Source organism: Anser anser, assembly GCF_964211835.1.
Source record: "Anser anser genome assembly, chromosome: 2".
NCBI classification, from domain to species: domain Eukaryota; kingdom Metazoa; phylum Chordata; class Aves; order Anseriformes; family Anatidae; genus Anser; species Anser anser.
Genome location: NC_139721.1, coordinates 31,938,506 through 31,952,241, shown reverse-complemented (window position 1 = coordinate 31,952,241; position 13,736 = coordinate 31,938,506). Strand labels below are relative to the sequence as shown.

The 13,736-nt window shown below is 38.4% G+C and overlaps 1 protein-coding gene across 7 annotated transcripts in view; it reads left to right on the top strand.

Moving 5' to 3' along the window:
* The window catches only part of ZFHX4 (zinc finger homeobox 4), a 151,518-nt gene that overhangs the window by 132,220 nt on the left and 5,562 nt on the right, over nt 1-13,736 (top strand). For 5 of the 7 annotated variants that reach the window (XM_083823845.1, XM_083823846.1, XM_083823843.1 and 2 more), the window contains 4 exons: nt 881-1,026; nt 1,168-1,368; nt 2,633-2,750; nt 3,535-8,928. In XM_083823845.1, coding sequence (XP_083679971.1) covers nt 881-1,026; nt 1,168-1,368; nt 2,633-2,750; nt 3,535-8,928 — 5,859 coding nt within the window. The remainder of the gene's footprint in view (nt 1-880; nt 1,027-1,167; nt 1,369-2,632; nt 2,751-3,534; nt 8,929-13,736) is intronic. The other 2 variants (XM_083823847.1, XM_083823844.1) reach the window with 1 other exon arrangement.

Here is a 13,736-nt window from a genome sequence, read left to right as displayed (position 1 = left end):
TTGGAATAGTTGGTAAATGAGGTTTTGTGTTTGTCGTGAGATGTATGTGACATGCCTACCCAATGCTCTTGTAATATCCAGCCTAGCAGAAGAGATTATCTGGCAAATTGACGCTGGAAAGAATTTTCTGATGGACTGGGAAATTAGAATTGCACTCCTTTCTTTGATGTGTGCAAGACTGGGCCACGTTACACAGCTAGTTCAGGCATAATATTAAATATAGTATTTAATACTTAATAGTAGAACTATCTATAGAAAACAATTATATTCTGGTTTTGATCACAAATGCCAAACTATAAAAATCCACAGTGTAAACATCTAAGGCAATCCCAAATGACTGATCTTTGTATATAATGAATATTAATTTATCTCTGAAATCCTATTCTCCACAGTATTTCTTTTAAAGCCTCACTATATTTAGCTTCAGAATTGTAACTAGGCAGGAGTTATCAAAACAGCACAATAATCATATTGCTCAGACAGTTTAGAAAAGAGAGAGGGTAATTAAACATCAGTAAATTAATTATTTTGGAAAACAGGATTTTTAAGCAAAAGCTGATTTGTTTTAATGTAATACACAAATTCACACCGAGCTGCTAAATAAAGCATGTTATTGATTAATTTTTAAAGGTAACCTAGGTTATCTAAACAGTAGAGAAGAGTCCATTTAAAAATGTGTTTATAGAGTCTCCATCAAGGATAAAAGTGTATTTTCACCTTTATACTTACCAGGTTTTTTTTTTTTTTCAATTTTTTTTTTCTCAGAACTTGAAAAAAATACCCTCAGAGACAACACAGACCTTTGGAATCACAGCCTCTTTGTAAAATAGGATATTTTAAAGTTTAAAATGTGTTCTTAAAAATTATGTTTTCGGAACAGGAATAGTCACACCAGAGAAGGAACCAAAAGTGAACACTGTGGTAGGGGCACAACAGCTTCTTCTGGCAAAAGAAGAGGATGGTGCAGCTAAAAAATCAAAGCCTCCAGAGGACAGTAAATTTTGTCATGAGCAGGTAAAGGAAAATGTAAGAATTTAATTGTATTCTAGAACTTTTCCAAATAACTCAAAAATAAAACAGAGATGATGTGCTATTAAAATAGCACTATCATCAAGTTATTAAAAGCACGCTGACTAATAGCCTGCATCTTAATTTGATGTTTTTCAGTTCTATCAATGTCCTTATTGTAACTACAATAGTAGGGACTCAAATCGTATCCAGATGCATGTCCTGTCACAGCATTCAATGCAACCTGTTATCTGCTGCCCCCTCTGCCAGGATGTCCTCAGCAACAAAATGCATCTCCAGCTTCATTTGACCCATCTGCACAGTGTGTCCCCTGACTGTGTGGAAAAGCTGCTTATGACAGTAAGTGTTCCAAATACTGATGTACATGCTACAGAAATGTATTCAGGCCTCGTGGCAATGTATTTGTTGTGACATAGTATTTGGGTAACGTGATATGGGGAACAGGTCAGGTTTCTTAGATTCTGTTGCCAGTTCATCCAGTGACTGATGTCCCTTGGGAAAGTGACTGGAGGTGGATTTCAAAGATGCTGAAAACCTGCAGTTCCTCATTGACTTTACCTTGGAAAAACAAAGCCTGTCAGTGCCTCTAAGTGCACACCCATAAAGTGGGTCTAATATTATCCAGGTCTCAGAGGTATCATGATTCTAGTTTGGAAACAAAACAAAACAAAAAACAACAAACAGAACTTCCCTGTAAAGTGTAGTTATAAAATGTAGAAATATTCCTGTGTATAACTGAGCTGTACTTTCATTATATAATATGAAAATTATATAATATGAAAATAGTGGTTCTAGTTGGAGAATAAAAGTGTCATTGTAAAATATGTCTCTTTTTTTTTTTTTTTTTTTCTTTCTGCCTCTACATAAAAGGCCATTTAGATTTTTCATGGGGAAGAGAAAAAAAAAGTGTGAAGCAGGTAGGGCAGTTCTTCGGAATAAGGAATACCTGTTTTCAAGTACCTAACCTGATTTGGGCACAGACTTGATTCGTCCCATATCTGGGATGAATGCCTTAACCAGCAAACTCTCTTTGAAGAAAGAATCCCATCTGAACTCACCTAAGAAATCCTGTTCTTGACTGAGAAATTGCACAGGCCATATCAAAACAATAAATTTCTGTGAAAAATAATGTCTCAACATTACACAAATCAATGTCAGTAAATACACAGTCAGGTGTAGAATGTTATTATTAAGTTGTAGATTCAGTTAGAAAACAGATCTCCCAAGACAGCCTAGTGTCTTAGTTCTAGTTGTCTTGCGTTTTTAGTAGGACATGTACTTGGAAATCTCAGATCCAGCTCTTTAAGGATTCGTTTCTGTATCCATAGACAACTCCTTCATTTATAATGTTGTGGTGGTAGGCCAACCACCTCATTGCGACTAAAATGAAAAAAAAAAAAAAGAATAAGAAAAAGAAAAAAAAAAAAAGGAAGAAAGAATTGAAAGGGCTCTTTAATGAGCAATATATAATTGGAGATCAACAAAACCAATTTAGTTTTCTTTCTTATTTTCTTTTAATACTGCTATAATAATTTAATACTGCTGTATAATACTAAATAGTGTGACTTTTCCTTTAATAATACTGTGTTCTTGGCTTTCAAAGGTTCCTGTACCAGATGTCATGATGCCTAATAGTATGCTATTGTCAGCAGCTGCTTCAGAGAAATCTGAACGTGACACACCTGCAACCATCACAGCAGAGGGATCTGGGAAATATTCAGGTATGCAAGAAATAGCCCAGACACATAAAAGCTAGGTTTGGACAATTTAGGAATAAACCACTTCTTTCTTTCTTAGTAAAGTGAATCCTTTTTGGCTTGCATATAGCCACAGAGATTAAAAAAAATGTATCAAGGGGTCTGAATTTGGCTATCTGCACCCATGCAAAGCTACTAGGATATACGTGTATATGAGAATGCTTTCTTGCTGTAGAGGTAAAATTAATCAGGCAGTAGTGCCTAACCTCTTTGAAGGTAAGACCCTCCTTGTTTACCCAACGAATAAGGCCCAGTCCTAAAACACAGTGGCACTTTCACCAGCTTCTGTGGGGAACGTTAGGCAAATAACCCTGACTTCATTTGCAATAATAGGTTTCTTATCCCGTACTCTTACCACACTCTGTGCTGGGAAGCTGCTTTGCTGTCTCTCACAGCAAGCTAGTCCCTCTGTCCTCAGACCACTTTCCTCCTAGCCTATCTTTTTAATCACCTGTCCTCACTATTGTCCCCATTTCTACTCCCTCCCTCATTCTTACTGTTTAATACTCACATTATACCAATAAACTCCTACCTTATGAAAAAGAGAAGCCCTGTGCTGCTGTTGGTCCAACTGTTACTGTCACTCTGATCATCATGCTTGCATTTTATTACTTATATTAACACACAGCATATATAGCCTCTCTTGATTTCCAATGGAAAACAAACAACAACAACAACAACAAAAACACTAATATTATGTGCTATTCCCTTCTACCTGCATAAAAGACACTTCACTTTCTTTAACCAGGTGAAAGTCCTGTGGATGAAAAAAGTACTCCTGGGATGGATGAATCAAAAGCTGGAATGGAAATTAAGAACGAGGAACAGAAGCAACCTAAGGAATCTACTGAAACAGCAGATTGGAATAAGAGTAGCAGTAAAGATGTAAAGACCACTGACTCAATGCCAGATCAGCTAAATGAACAGCAGAAGAAGCAACAGCTCTCTGTTTCTGACCGCCATGTCTATAAGTACCGTTGTAACCATTGTAGCTTGGCTTTTAAGACTATGCAGAAGCTTCAGATACATTCCCAATATCATGCTATTCGGGCAGCTACTATGTGTAGCCTTTGCCAACGTAGCTTCCGTACATTCCAGGCTTTAAAAAAACACTTGGAAGCAGGCCACCCTGAACTCAATGAAGCTGAACTTCAGCAGCTGTGCGCATCTTTACCTGTCAATGGTGAACTCTGGGCAGAAAGTGAAAATATGGGACAAGATGATCATGCACTCGAACAGGAAATAGAAAGAGATTATGAGATGGATCAGGAAGGAAAAGCAAGTCCTGTAGGAAGTGATAGTAGCTCTATTCCAGATGATATGGGCTCAGAACCAAAGCGGACCTTACCTTTCAGAAAAGGGCCAAATTTTACTATGGAAAAATTTCTAGATCCGTCTCGCCCATATAAGTGTACAGTGTGTAAAGAGTCTTTCACCCAAAAGAACATTCTCTTGGTCCACTATAACTCAGTCTCCCATCTACATAAACTCAAAAAGGTTTTGCAGGAAGCATCAAGTCCTGTCCCTCAAGAAACTAACAGCAGCACTGACAACAAACCCTACAAGTGCAGCATTTGTAATGTTGCATATAGCCAAAGTTCTACATTGGAAATCCATATGAGATCTGTGCTTCATCAGACAAAGGCAAGGGCTGCAAAATTAGAACCAAGTGGTAATATAAGTAGCGGAAATAGTGTAGCAGGGAATGTTAATAGCCCCAGCCAAGGAATGCTAGATTCTATGAGCTTACCAGCAGTTAACAGCAAAGAAACACATTTAGATGCCAAAGAACTAAATAAAAAGCAAGCTTCTGAATTAATTTCTGCTCAGCCTACACATCACCCACCCCAGTCACCAGCACAACTTCAAATGCAACTACAGCATGAACTGCAACAGCAAGCTGCATTTTTTCAACCCCAATTTCTAAACCCAGCTTTTTTGCCTCACTTTCCGATGACACCAGAAACACTCTTACAATTTCAACAGCCTCAGTTCCTTTTCCCATTCTATATACCTGGGACAGAATTTAGCTTAAGCCCAGATCTGGGTTTGCCTGGTTCTGCCACATTCGGTATGCCTGGAATGGCTGGTATGACAGGATCACTGCTAGAAGATTTGAAGCAGCAGATTCAAACTCAGCATCATGTGGGCCAAACACAGCTTCAGATACTGCAGCAACAAGCACAACAGTACCAATCCACTCAACCCCAGCTTCAGTCTCAAAAACAGCAGCAGCAAAGCAACAAGCTGATGAAAGCAGAGCAAAACAGCTTAGTAAGTACTGACTGCCAGTTGATAAAGGATATGCCATCATATAAGGAGTCCGAAGAGATTTCTGAGAAACAAGAGAAGCCAAAGCAAGAATTTACTAATGAGAATGAAGGACTAAAAGAAAACAAAGACATGAAGAAGCCAAAATCCTCAGAACCAGCCATCCCACCACCCAGAATAGCTTCTGGAGCAAGGGGGAATGCAGCCAAGGCTTTGCTGGAGAACTTTGGGTTTGAGTTAGTTATCCAATACAATGAGAACAGACAAAAAGTGCAGAAAAAAAGCAAGACTGGTGAAGGTGAAAATACAGACAAACTGGAATGTGGAACCTGCAGTAAGCTCTTTTCCAATATTCTTATTTTGAAGAGTCACCAAGAGCATGTGCATGGACAATTTTTTCCATATGGAGCATTAGAAAAGTTTGCCCGGCAGTACAGGGAGGCATATGACAAGCTTTATCCAATTTCTCCATCTTCCCCAGAAACACCGCCGCCACCACCACCACCTCCTCCACCGCCTCCACCTCCTCCTCCAACTCCTTCTCAGCCTTCTTCAGCTGGGGCTGGAAAAATTCAAAACACAACTCCCACTCCTTTACAAGCTCCACCACCCACACCACCACCACCACCTCCTCCACCACCACCACCTCCTCCACCACCACCACCACCATCAGCCCCACCTCAAGTCCAGCTTCCTGTTTCACTTGATCTCCCACTCTTCCCTCCAATTATGATGCAGCCAGTGCAGCATCCTGCACTGCCTCCTCAGCTTGCCCTCCAGTTGCCACCAATGGATACTTTGTCTGCAGATCTTACCCAGCTTTGTCAGCAGCAGCTGGGCTTAGATCCCAATTTCCTGCGCCACTCTCAGTTCAAGCGCCCACGTACAAGAATTACAGATGACCAGTTAAAAATATTGCGGGCTTATTTTGATATTAACAATTCTCCAAGTGAAGAACAAATCCAAGAAATGGCTGAGAAGTCTGGTCTTTCACAGAAAGTTATCAAGCACTGGTTTCGTAATACACTGTTTAAAGAACGACAGAGAAATAAAGATTCTCCATATAACTTCAGCAACCCTCCCATAACAGTGTTGGAAGATATCAGAATAGATCCCCAACCTTCAACTGTAGAACCTTACAAGTCTGATGCATCTTTCAGCAAGAGATCATCTAGGACGCGATTTACTGACTACCAGCTTCGTGTCCTCCAAGACTTCTTTGATACAAATGCTTATCCAAAGGATGATGAAATTGAACAACTTTCAACTGTTCTTAACCTACCTACTCGAGTTATTGTTGTATGGTTCCAAAATGCACGACAAAAAGCTCGCAAAAGTTACGAAAATCAAGCTGAAACTAAAGACAATGAGAAAAGGGAATTGACAAATGAGCGCTACATTCGAACTAGTAACATGCAATATCAGTGCAAAAAGTGCAGTGTAGTTTTTCCCAGGATCTTTGATTTGATTACACACCAGAAAAAGCAGTGTTATAAAGATGAAGATGATGATGCTCAAGATGAAAGCCAAACTGAAGATTCCATGGATGCCTCTGATCAAACAGTGTATAAGAACTGCACAGTTTCAGGCCAAAGTGACTCATCAAAAAGCCTGGCAGTCACAGCAGCAAGCTCTGGCTCTGGTTCTAGTACTCCTTTGATTCCATCACCCAAACCAGAACCTGAGAAGGCTTCTCCTAAACCGGAGTCCACAGAAAAACCAAAACAAAATGAAACCATCTCTAAGCAAACTGATACAACTTCCCAAAGCACCAAACCAGTACAGTCTGCTCCAGTAAACCCTTCTGATCCTCAGCCCTCAGCCTCTCAACCACAGCAACAAAAACCACCACAAATAGTAGGGAGACCTCCTTCTGCATCACAAACTACACCTGTTCCATCCAGTCCTTTACCAATTTCAATGACTCCTCTACAGAACAGTCTACCTCCTCAGTTATTACAGTACCAATGTGATCAGTGTACAGTTGCCTTTCCAACTCTAGAACTTTGGCAAGAGCACCAGCACATGCATTTCCTAGCAGCCCAAAACCAATTTCTTCACTCACAGTTTTTAGAAAGACCAATGGATATGCCCTATATGATATTTGACCCCAATAATCCTTTGATGACTGGACAGTTACTTAATAGTTCTCTTGCTCAGATGCCACCACAGACTGGTTCATCACACACGACACACCCTGCTACAGTTTCTGGTTCCATGAAACGAAAATTGGATGATAAAGAAGACAATAACTGTAGTGAGAAAGAGGGAGGAAACAGTGGAGAAGATCAACATCGTGATAAACGTTTAAGAACTACAATTACTCCAGAGCAGCTGGAAATACTTTATGAAAAGTACCTATTAGATTCCAACCCCACCAGAAAGATGTTAGATCACATTGCACGTGAAGTGGGACTTAAAAAGAGAGTTGTACAAGTCTGGTTTCAGAATACAAGAGCCCGAGAAAGAAAGGGACAATTCCGTGCAGTTGGTCCAGCCCAGTCCCATAAAAGATGTCCTTTTTGTCGAGCTCTGTTTAAAGCAAAATCAGCTTTAGAAAGTCATATTCGCTCTCGACATTGGAATGAAGGGAAACAGGCAGGTTATAGTTTGCCTCCAAGTCCTTTGATATCAACTGAAGATGGAGGAGAAAGTCCCCAAAAGTACATATTTTTTGATTACCCATCATTGTCATTAGCAAAAACTGAATTATCAAGTGAAAATGAATTAGCCTCTACTGTATCAACCCCTGTTAGCAAAACTGCAGAAATGTCACCGAAGAATCTCTTAAGTCCTTCTTCTTTTAAAGCAGAGTCTAATGAGGATATAGAAAATTTGAATGCCCCTCCTACTGACTCTGGATATGATCAAAACAAGACTGACTTTGATGAGACTTCGTCAATTAATACAGCAATTAGTGATGCCACGACAGGGGATGAGGGGAACAATGAAATGGAAAGCACGACTGGCAGTTCAGGGGATGCAAAGCCTGCATCACCTCCCAAAGAACCAAAACCACTTGCAAATGATACGCTAACAAAAGCTGCAACTACACCTACAAATGACAATACTGATGATAAATTTCTCTTTTCCCTAACAAGCCCCTCAATACATTTCAGTGACAAGGATGGTGATCATGACCAAAGTTACTACATTACTGATGACCCCGATGATAATGCTGACCGCAGTGAAACTTCAAGCATAGCTGATCCAAGTTCACCTAATCCATTTGGAGCTAGCAATCCCTTTAAATCCAAAAACAGTGATCGGCCAGGGCACAAACGTTTCCGAACGCAAATGAGTAACCTGCAGCTTAAAGTTCTCAAGGCTTGCTTTAGTGACTACCGGACTCCAACAATGCAAGAATGTGAAATGCTAGGGAATGAGATTGGTCTGCCCAAACGTGTGGTCCAAGTCTGGTTTCAGAATGCACGGGCTAAAGAAAAGAAATTCAAAATTAACATAGGGAAGCCATTCATGATAAATCAGACTGGGCCTGATGGAACAAAGCCTGAATGCTCTCTATGTGGTGTGAAATATTCCGCACGTTTGTCCATAAGAGATCACATATTTTCCAAACAACATATTACAAAAGTGAGAGAAACTGTGGGAAGTCAGCTAGATCGGGAGAAAGATTATTTAGCTCCTACAACAGTTAGACAGCTGATGGCACAGCAAGAATTGGATCGCATAAAGAAGGCTACCGATGTGCTAGGATTAACAGTACAGCAACCAGGCATGATGGACAGCAGTTCTCTTCATGGTATCAGTTTGCCAGCAGCTTATCCAGGACTCCCTGGCCTTCCTCCTGTTCTTCTGCCTGGAATGAATGGTCCATCCTCCTTACCTGGATTTCCACAAAGTTCAAACAGTAAGTCTATAAGGGGATAATTTTCTTGTTTTATTAATTTGATCAACTTGCCTAGTCACCATCCCCTTCTAAGACAGCATGTTATGCATTCATATCACTGTGTGATGGAACACTGGAACAGATTGCCCATAGAGGTTGTGGAGTCTCCTTCCTTGGAGAGCTTCAAAAAACACCTGGACATGGTCTTGGGCAACCTGCTAAATGTTTCCCTGCCTGAGCAGGGAGTTTGGAGCAGATGACCTCCAGAGGTCCCTTTCACTTTAACCATTCTGTGATCCTGCAATTCTGTGATGCTTATGAAGCTGGTGTGAGTGGCTGAAAAATATTGCAATAAGGTGTACTCAGTGCAATTCTGAATTGTTGCTGCAGCCTGGATGATATCTCTGTTTTCCCTAAACAGAAAAATATAATTTTAATTGAAATCTAATCAGCAGAAATGTTTTTAGTCTATATTAGGCTTCTGTAACAACACCAGTGTAATAATAGCAATGTTGCAGGGGATTTTTTTTTTCTGAATGATGCTGCTGTAGGCAAAACGTGGATTAGAATTTTGTCTGTAACATTTTTGTATGCAAACATTTAAAATAACATCTGATGAAGTGCAGAATAGTTATTCCCATACTACTGGATCATCAGGCATTTGGTCCACGCCTTAAGTCAATTCAATCTGTTGTTTAATTGACAATAAATACTAAAAAAAAAAAATGTTGCCTAAGACCCTCTACAATATTTCTGAATAATTGACTGATAGAATAAGTTTTCTGTTGAAGGCGATTACTAATGGTAGTTTCATTGTTATCCATATTCCAGGGGTAGCCGAATATCTCTTAACCCTAATTGGTAAAATTATTGCAGACATGCAACATTACACTTGGACTTCTGCTTTTAAACTGAACACATAACTGTTTTGCTGAGGTTGAATCTGTTTTTTGCTCAAATTGGAAATCACTTCTTCTTGAAATAACTAGCTAAACTCAAAGAATCAAATTTTCTGCAGAATGATTTGTTTAGTCCTCAAAAATGAAGCTTGTGTGTGTGTGTGTGTGTGTGTGTAATAGGCTCCAATTTTGCAGTCAGAGTTCACTGTGAGTACAGCCTTGCAGACTGAAGGTCTCCATTTATCCTCTAATTTTACACTTATCAAATACATGCACACCACAGGTAAGGAGTTGGTTGAGATACTTCACCTCACTTTATCCAGTAATTCCATTTGCTGTTGGTCTCTAAATTTTTATTTATTTATTTATTTATTTTGGCAAGTAAGGTAGGGGCTTAATCACTAGTATTGTTAGGCAAACTAAGACTTAAGCAATATCTTCTCTGCTACGCAGCTCTGGTTTGATTGATGATGATGATGTTATTGTTTCCCTAAGTGGTGGTCAAAGCATCTTGCTTGTCTCTTCATTGGATCAGAATGGCTTTCCTTCCACAATGGAGTCTCTGGCTGACTGCCCTCTGGCTTTTGTCAAACATTTATTGGCACAGAGAGTGCATATAAAGGAAATATAAAGTTGTTGTATTTCCTTCTTAATGGCATACAGTGTCCAGGTCCAAAAATGGCTGGTCATTGTTCATTAAAATTATAGATATGGTTTCTCCATATAACTTTGCTAAATAGATTCTGTTAGTTTGACCTTCAGGTAAAATAGGCTCCAGAAAACTCAGACTTGAGCTATACTAGTAAAATAAATTTGCTTGGGAACATATCATTACATCGTTCTAGTCTCAAAAACAGGAAGTCCACATTCAAAGTGGCACCTGGGAATGGCTGAACACCCATGGTAGCCTCTCAGTTGTTCCCAGGCGTTGTTTAGGAGGATGTTACTTGGCGTCAGCCAGAACTGTGCCAACGTCCTTTCTTACTGTTTACCTTCAAAAATAACCGAGTTCAGTTTTTAGGAAATATTCTCTGGTACTGTTTAACTTACTAGCATCAATTCAGCCTCAGAGTCTAAGTTTTGCTGTTAATAGTATAAAAACAGAATGCCAGGTAAACAGGCCAACTGTTCCATAGTAACTTACTTTTTATATTTTCTAATTTCCACAAATTAGGTCTTCTCTAAGACAAACTTAAATCATTAGTACCATAGCATATACAGTGCTCTGACAATTGAGACGGATTTTTAGCCCCTTTCATCTTGCATCTTCTTAAGGTTAATTAGCCCACTGTGGGCAAAAGCCCACTGTGTAAAACAGCTAGTAGAGTCTTGTTTATTTCCCTTCTGCCAAATGCTAAATAGCCCCCGCATCCCCCTTTTGTTCCTTGGCAAATACTTACATTCATAAATCTCCATTTCCTAATGATACTAAATGGAGCAGTTATAGTGAATGGAAATAATAGATTATTTTAATCATTCATTATATATATTAAAAAAAAAAAGTAATATACTCAGATTTTCTCCAGTATGTACTCAACACCAGTATTTCCTGCACCTAATTAGCCCATTTCTATTTTCTTATATACCCTGCTTTGGTTGATAATTCAGATTCATATTTGATGCTAAGTATTTAAGAATGATTTGTTTGGAAGCAGGTTTCCAAGCAAGCTTTTCCTGGGTACGGTTCTTCAGTGTGTGTATTCTCAGTCAGCAGGACAATTGTTCTGCATCATTCTTTACGTGAAGGATTTTCTGAAGCTAACTCCCTAATGACTATCCTATACTTCAACTCTACTTCTTGTGAATTCTTCTGCAACTGTGTCATTTCTTCTCTTTTGGCCCCAATTCTGAAAATGCACTTCAGAAGAAATCTCACTAGGACCTCTTATATTAAAATATTTACCTGTTCTCATTGATGCTTACAGGGTTGGTATTTCCTGTTGTAAATCACATCTGTTCTGTCCTACATGCTTGTTTAAAGAACAAATGTCAGAAGTAGTACAATACTCACTTTTAAAGAAAATATCTGCTGTTTGCTGAGACAGGGAACTTCTGAAATTACAGTAATAAGCATCAAATTTAAAATTCTCTTCTGTGCTTCTCTTTACTCATGCTAGACGGAGAACTGAGCCTTTTTATTTTCACTTATATTATGAGGGATTTCACTTGCATCCAATATTGCTCTTTATGAGTTCCCAAAAAGGAGTAAAAACAACTAACTTTTGCAAAATACTATTCTTTTCTAAATAAAATATTTGTTTTTACAACAAGTTTGAAATGGAACAATAGTGCTAAATCACACAAGGGAAATATTTATACAATGCTTCATTTTATCTCCTTTATATATTGCTCAGACTGGACTTCTATTTGCAAAGTTTATTACACTTATCAAAATAAGATTAATTTCTCCATTTCTGACTGAAAGGACCCATTAACTTTAAATTCAGTTATTTGGTTCTGAAACGAGTGTTTTGCAATGTCAAAGTTATTGTGTGGTTCTAGAATGATGTATCCAAGTATATTCTCACCTATGGGATACATTTCTGTAGGTAACATAATTATATCATCTTGCGGGCATCAAATACTGAGTGAGTTCTCAATGGCATTGCTTTGTTTGCTCAGCATAATTCCTAATATGGAGTTATTGCTGGAATTGTAATACATACAGAATACATACACAATTTTATTTCTGGCTTGTCTTTGTTCTTCAAGTACCTTATTGTTTTCTAGATGACTGTAGGTAGAAGAGTTCATCTGCTTTTTTTAAGCTGTTCTTGAAATTCACATTCTTTTTTCTTCTTAGCTTTGTGTTTTTGCCTGTGATGCCTTGCAGAAAACTAGTGCTTCATCTTGCCTCTAGCTATTAATAGTGGTTCTATGAACCTTTTAATGTCATCATCATTACCATAGTTTTTTTTGCATATCACTTAAACCTGGGCTGCCTTGAAGATTCACAGCAGCTTTTTCCAAGAATGCACACATCACTGGGTAATATGTACTTAGTGGTTTTTAAAATCTTATCAAGAGGGAAATTGATTCAGCAGCAATTACTTTCCTTGTTATTAGGGCACTAAATTCTGTTCTCTGTTTGCTTTTGGCCCATTGGTAGTAGGTTCATTTCTATATTTTTAATCCTCTGATTCCTCTAAGAGAAAGAGAAATCTCTCCTTTTTTGGAGTCACTTAAAAGAGTTTAGGAAGATTAGAATGTTTATTCATGATTAGTGAATTTTCTATTTTACATCTCTCATGACTGAAAATGGAGCATTTCTTTCATCACATTTTGTTCATTTAGTTTTTATACCCTCAGCTCCACCCTTAACTTTCAATAAAATAGGTGGATTTCACTCTTCTAGAGTAGCTAGTATGGATATTTAAATGCATTCTCAGCTTTCAACTAAATTCCAAAGAATATCTGAAAAATGCAATAGATCTTGGCTGCTCATCATCAATGTGAGCAGAATGAAGACAACATGATGTGTAAGGGTTGAAGAGATTAAGAACAGAAAGAAATCAGAAAAAATTATTAGTAGCCGACAGTCCAAAAAACATGACAGAGCTGGGGCAGCAGTTCATACTGATTGCATCATTCATGAGTTTTCCATCTACAGTATTTATCATCTGAAACATTTTCAGCAGACTTCATACTCAATTGCCTGTTACTTCCTGTTGAAAGCATAGGGGCAAACAATAGTATCTTCCATGTCACTGTGCAGTAACTGTGACAATTACCCACTTCTTAATTATAACTGTTGTGACTCGTTTCACTGTACTATCTAATCCATGTTCACGATGCTTTTTAACTCCTTAGTGTTCTCCTACCATTAAATAGGAGTAATGACACAGTGACAAACATTAAATGGCCTCTTTTTAAATCTGATAATTATTCCCTTTGAATCCTAATTGCTTTATTCCTAAGTAATGCTAAGCA